Here is a 6,456-nt window from a genome sequence, read left to right on the forward strand (position 1 = left end):
GAGGGTGAGGTTAGAGCAAACACCAGGATGATGACAGAGACACACGGACAGGAACAACAATGATCACATGATTAACATCAGAGAGCAAATCTGCCTGGAAACGACCGCACAGGGATCGAGGACCGTGGCTGACGGACGCACGTGATTGGCTGTCGTTTACCCTCCCAGAGGTCAACAGTTTTAGTCTGGACGAGGGACTGAGAAACTAGAGAAAGAAATAGACGTTAACAAGGAGGCTGTAACTGCACCACAGGTGCCCCCTGGTGGCTGGTTGAAGAATTAACCCTGTATGAATGGATGACTGGGAAAGAGAGGGTTTTTCTCTTCGAATTACAAAAACAGAATTTTCTTTTTTTTGTTGTGACCAGTCGATGGTTTGATCACAGGTTCTGATTGGTCCAACCTCTGATGGTGTGGGTCAGAAACAGGAGTTCAGTTTCCAGCTGCTACGACAGGACTTTCTTTTCCCAGATTCTAATCTCGGGAGTGAATTATTGGATGTTTTGACAACAGTGAAGGTTCTTGGACGTGAATAGAAACGGTCATGTTGCCCCCTGGTGGCACAGGAGGGACGAGGAGTTAAGGGTGAAAACTGATGAGAAAAACCTCAAAAATAAATACCAGGATGAACAACACTACGGCTCACACACACACACACACAGGTGAAGCCCAGGCCACTGGAGCGCCCCCTGGTGGCTGACTACAGCACACATTTTGAGCTTCCCCCCAGCCCCTCAGAGTATGAGAACGTGGGCGACGCCGTGAAGCAGTGTTGTTTATACAAACGTCAGAACAAAAACATTCATTTTTGTTTCTGAACCTTCAGGACCAATCAGGCGGGGACTCATGCCGTCTCAGCAAACCACACACACACACACACACACTGCCTGGAAACTCACAAACAGCGTCCGATAGAGGGAGGCGGTGTTCTCACAGAACACCAGGCCTGAAGCTCGCCGCTCCTTTAAGAAGCCAGAGCCTACGTTTCCTTGCTCTTCAAGAGGGAATGAGAAGAAAGAGGAGAAGTTGAGAAGACCAAGTGGAACCACAGACTCAGGAAGTTTGAAAACCATGAAACCATGTACGACCAATCTGGGCAGTTACAGTGCCATCCACCAGAGGGCACTAAAAGGTGGACGCTTTGCTAAACCGAGGTTCCCGGTTTGGACCGAACCATCGACACCATGAACCGCGACAGCCTCCGGTTTGGAGGAGTAACTGATAAACAGTGACCTCTAGTGGTCAGACTGCACACTTGCTCGAGGCCTCAGTCCTTGATTCTTACCTACCAAAGTTTTACCGACAGCTTTTGATAAAGTATCTGATCTCCACTCGTGTTTGTGTTGCGGCGGCGTGGCGTCAGAGCAGACGCACTCACCGGCAGGTTTCTGGCCGAATCCAGGAAGACGACGAGCAGCGCAGACGACAGACCGTCGTTGGCTTGACCGCGATCGGCCTTGATGTTGGTCAGCACCTACGGGAGGAGGAGCAGGAGGTGAAGGAGGTCACGAGTAGCAGAGGAACAGAGAGGTCAAAGGTCGGTAGTGACTCAGTAGTTCTTGTACCTGGTCCAGCGTCTCAGGTGTGGACATCAGAGACAACCACTCCACTCTGAGGTGCAGTTTCCCAGAGGCCACTTCTTCCAGAACAAACCACTGCAGACACACACACACACACACACACACACACAGTCATCATCACTGACCACCGAGTCCAGAGATGGTGTTCATCAGTGGGGGAGGGGGCGGGGCTTAGCTATCGGTCGTTACCTCGTCCACCTTCTGTTCCTTCTGGAGCTCAGCCAGGTTTATCACCACGCTGAAAAAAAAACACAGGAGAAACAAGAGCACCCTGTCAACGAGGTCAAAGGTCAAAACATGGAGCGTCGCCAGGAATAAACAGTACCTTCCCAGGAAGTCGTCTTTGTCGGGATCTTCATCAAACAGTTCGATGCCCACATTGGGTCCAGAGTGATCGTGGACCAGAGCCTGGAACAAACCAGAAACAACCAGGTGTCAATCACAGGACACCGTTTTCCAGAGTTTTCCACATCCTGACTCTTCTTCCAGACCCACGACCACCGTGATTGGATCTCTGTTTGCATGTCCCGCCTTTCCCGACGTTCAAACCTAGCTCTGATTGGCTCTCGTCCCAGACCACTTCCTGTCCAGTTCTAGCCTCAGGGAGAAAACGTTGGACCAAAGTTAGCAGTGACTCTGACCTCGTACACTTCGTTCCATTTGGGGTTGACGCTCTCGTGGATGACCTTGCTCTTGAAGGCCTGCGTCCCGACCTGGACGATCCCGTAAGGGTCCGACTTCCCTTTGATCAGACCGCCCAGCATCTTGTCCTTGCTCAGCAGGTCCTGGGCCTCGATGAAGTGGATCCTCAGGACGGCCTGAAGGTGAGGACGGACCACTACGTTATTGGACAGTGTGGACGGCTGCACTGAATATATACAAACTCGCCCCCTGGTGGTGGTACTAAGACTCGTGGTTAACAGTTTAAATAAAATTAAACAAATAAATACTTGAATATGAAACGGAACCCATTTTAAATAGCGGTGTCAGCAGCAGAGTCTGAGACGAGGATCACAGTACATCACAGTACATCACAGTACATCACAGTACATCACAGTACATCACAGTACATCACAGTACATGGTATCACATGGACAGATTCTGGTCTATCCATCATCCGGTCCACGTCTGGGCCGCAGCCTACTCACCTTTGGTATTGGGAAGCGCAGCTGGGCCAGCTGGGCCTCTCCCACCAGAGGGATCTTGATGGAGTTGGGTAGAACCAGGTAGCTGCAGATGATGTCCTGGATGATGTTGTCACACAAGCCACTGAGACACAGAGACGAAGGAGGAACAGCGTTGACCGACAGTCATTCACACATTCTTCTATCACTTTATAATTCCCAGGGTCAGGACACGTGGGGGGCCGGATCTGGGGGGGGGGCAGTTTAAGGGGCTGGGAATAACACCGCAAAATGTCAAAAGAAAATCAAAGTGTGGCTCTTTGAAATCATTTCTTCCATGGATGTCCTCTAGAGGGCAGCAGCACCGCTTCACTCCCAGACGTCTGGGTTTGTTTCCACTCCCTGGAATTTTTATGGATTTCTGTCCTGAGTCACGTCTTGTTTTAAGTACAAACAGTACCATAGTACCGTTGTTATTATCTGCCTGTGAATGTACTGTAATACTCGTGTACCTGTTCACGTACTCTGTTGTATTTACCTCAGGTCTGGGTCAGAAAAGGTGTACAGCACCACCTAGCAGCAGGGCTCTGTGCTGTCTGACACCTGACAGATATCACAGTCACCTATCAATTCTCTCAACATCACCCTAATAATGGACCTCACTTTGTAGTAAAAACAAGAATGAGGACACACACACACACACACACACACACACACACACACACACACAGACATGCAAACTGTCACTGATGAAACCTGAGAACACACTCACCCTGAGGAAGAAGAGGAGAGAGGGTGTGGTCAGGGCAGGTCAGTGACACAATCACAGCAGAAGCATGACACACACACACACACACACACTCACACACACACACACACACACTCACACACAGACAGAGAGCGAACAGTGAACTTGTCAAACGGGGTAGGCTACATTTCAAAAGGGCGGAGTCTCTTTGGTTTGGACTTGGTACAAACAGCAGGTCTGAGCAGGAGGAGCAGGAGGAGGACGAGGACGAAGGGGGAGGAGGACGAAGGGGGAGGAGGGGGGAGGAGCTGTCACCAGATGAAGGTGAAACCAGGATTTGTCCTCATTGACCATCAGGACAGAAACCAGAGGTGCAGTAAAACAAACACACCAGAGAGAGAGAGAGAGAGACAGAGACAGAGAGACAGAGACAGAGAGACAGAGCCAGAGAGACAGAGACAGAGAGACAGAGACAGAGAGACAGAGACAGAGACAGAGAGACAGAGACAGAGACAGAGCAGACACTGGTTGAACCAGAGTGATAAAACTTTTGTCACTTTTTTTTTTTTGTTTTTTTCTGTGTGAGGTGGTTCTAAATCTAAGGCTCCCTCAGCCTCAGTGGCCCCCACCGTTTGGTCTTCATGATTCTCCAAAGACAAATTTACCAGAGGACAGGTCTGGACTGCAGGCAGGACAGTCGGCCCATGAATCACATGACATACTGACCGTTAGCCTAGCCGTGGCTAACAACGTTTACATTTCACGACGTTCTACTTTATCTCACGTCTTGGCCGTTGAGGTCAACGTTGCATATTGAAAATATGTATAAAGTACGAGTTATTCCAGTGAGATTTACTGACTTGACTCCTGGGATGTCCAACATGTTGGTGAGTCCTGTCCAGTTGATGTCCAGCAGCTGAAAAAAAAAAAATAAAACAAAAACAATTGGTTAAACGACAAATCAAAGATTCTCTCCCTTCTCCAATTAGCCATAGCCAATAGGGGGTGCTATGACTCAATTCAATCCAATAAAACAATCAGCGGACCCAGATACAGTGGTATTTCAGGGCAGCCATTAGGTGGCACTGCTGAGGTATATCTCACCTTGCACCCGATCGGTTTCTTTAGTTTTTCTGTATTTTTCTAGTACACGATCAAAGAAGGAGGAAAAAAAAAAACTAGCTTCATGCAGTAGAATGTCTCCTACGGTACCGGAGGTTTCCTGAACGCCCCACGTGTTTGACATTCTCTCAACAAGTCTGGTGACATTCACATCCAGCAGTAAAGATTTTACTCATGCCCCCCCGACCCCCCCGCCGCCGCCGGTGACTTCGTGGAGGCGTTCCTGGCCGCAGGTGTCCTAATGACAGGTGTGATTTTATGTGGTACACGTGGGTCACACTGTGGTACTGCAGGGTCAGAGCAGATTAGACCACACACTGCTGGAAATGACGGCTATTAAAGGGTTAGTTTCAGTTTTTTTTTTGAGGGACCAGCTTTTTTGAGTGGATCAGAAACCAGTCTGGGATCAGAACCGTCAGAACCTGAATGAAGCCATGGACAACATAGACAACAAAGACGTGACAAATGTCCACCAAACTGTCGCCACGTGTCCCTGATCAGGAAACGTAAGATCAGATGTCAGATTTAATCTGACGCCGTGACCTGAAGGACCTGAAAGTCCAGACACACCTGTCTGAGCTTCTTTGATTTCAGGATAAAAGTGTCTAATATTTCCATTTCTGTGGAGCTAATGTCTATTTTTTCTATTTTTATCCAGCCTTTTTGAAGGGGACACACGTGGTGCACATGAATCTGGTTAATAATCTGAAGATCCTGTTTCCAGACTCTGTCACCAGCTCAGTTGTCAAAACTGCAGGTCAGAGAAACAGGTCTGAAGACCAAGCCCAGACAGAAGTCCATGTTGAACAACGTGTGCCCTGCGGGAGTCGGAGCGGCACCAGGACCAGCCCAGCTGGGTCAGTCCTCTGGTATGTGGCCTTGTTGGGATAGAAATCAGTAGAGAATGTTGGCTGGGAGTTAGAAAGACTGTTTTTATCGGTTCGTCTCTTTCACCCTGATTGGCTTCTTCCTTCCTGTCACCATGACAACGGTATCTTTAAGATTCTGGACTTTGATGGCCAACACAAACAGGAAAAGAACCAGAAGACGGACCAGAGTGGTCCAGCTGCGCCGCTGTGTCAGCCTGAAGACGACCACGTCTCTGGTATTCTTCATCATTTTAACCAGACTCGAGCCAAAATAACCGCCGCTAAAACAACCTTATGCTAATGCTAACCACAGAACAGCACATCAACTGATGCTCGCCGAGAAGTAGCTCGTGGTTAGTCCAAAAGATCACTTCAGAAGGAGGTGATTGGCGGTAAGATCACTTCAGAAGGAGGTGATTGGCCGACAGTTAGAACCTGACCTTTAGTCATCGACGAGGAAATGATGAGGTTAGTGATTATTAGTAGTTAACAGTTCTTATTACCCATATCAACAGGTTAGTGATTATTAGTAGTTAACAGTTCTTATTACCCATATCAACAGGTTAGTGATTATTAGTTTCTTATTACCCATATCAACAGGATTATTAGTAGTTAACAGTTCTTATTACCCATATCAACAGGTTAGTGATTATTAGTAGTTAACAGTTCTTATTACCCATATCAACAGGTTAGTGATTATTAGTAGTTAACAGTTCTTATTACCCATATCAACAGGGAAACAGAACGGCCTGACTCGTCCACATCCTGACTCATCGGTTCTAGAGGTCAAAGGTAAAAACACTCACTGGTTTCTTGAGGAAGAAGACGGACAGGGCACCAACCAGAGGCATGTCCCCCAGGAGGGGCTCCATCACCACCCTCATGACTCCATGAAGCTGCAGCACAGACAACACATCATCATCATCATCATCATCATCACTATATATATATATATATATATATATATAGAAATATATATGCATATATATACATATATGTATATATATACATAT

General features: G+C 47.8%; 1 protein-coding gene across 2 annotated transcripts in view; it reads right to left on the reverse strand.

Moving 5' to 3' along the window:
- The window catches only part of esyt2a (extended synaptotagmin-like protein 2a), a 22,159-nt gene that overhangs the window by 10,865 nt on the left and 4,838 nt on the right, over nt 1-6,456 (reverse strand). For both annotated transcript variants that reach the window (XM_008334966.3, XM_025066327.1), the window contains exons 8-15: nt 6,250-6,339; nt 4,313-4,368; nt 2,729-2,849; nt 2,222-2,398; nt 1,906-1,988; nt 1,770-1,818; nt 1,566-1,655; nt 1,379-1,474 (exon numbers count right to left, since the gene is read on the reverse strand). In XM_008334966.3, the coding sequence (XP_008333188.1) occupies nt 1,379-1,474; nt 1,566-1,655; nt 1,770-1,818; nt 1,906-1,988; nt 2,222-2,398; nt 2,729-2,849; nt 4,313-4,368; nt 6,250-6,339 (762 nt within the window). The remainder of the gene's footprint in view (nt 1-1,378; nt 1,475-1,565; nt 1,656-1,769; nt 1,819-1,905; nt 1,989-2,221; nt 2,399-2,728; nt 2,850-4,312; nt 4,369-6,249; nt 6,340-6,456) is intronic.

The sequence above is a fragment of the Cynoglossus semilaevis genome, chromosome 20 (assembly GCF_000523025.1).
Source record: "Cynoglossus semilaevis isolate Cse_v1.0 chromosome 20, Cse_v1.0, whole genome shotgun sequence".
Taxonomy (NCBI): domain Eukaryota; kingdom Metazoa; phylum Chordata; class Actinopteri; order Pleuronectiformes; family Cynoglossidae; genus Cynoglossus; species Cynoglossus semilaevis.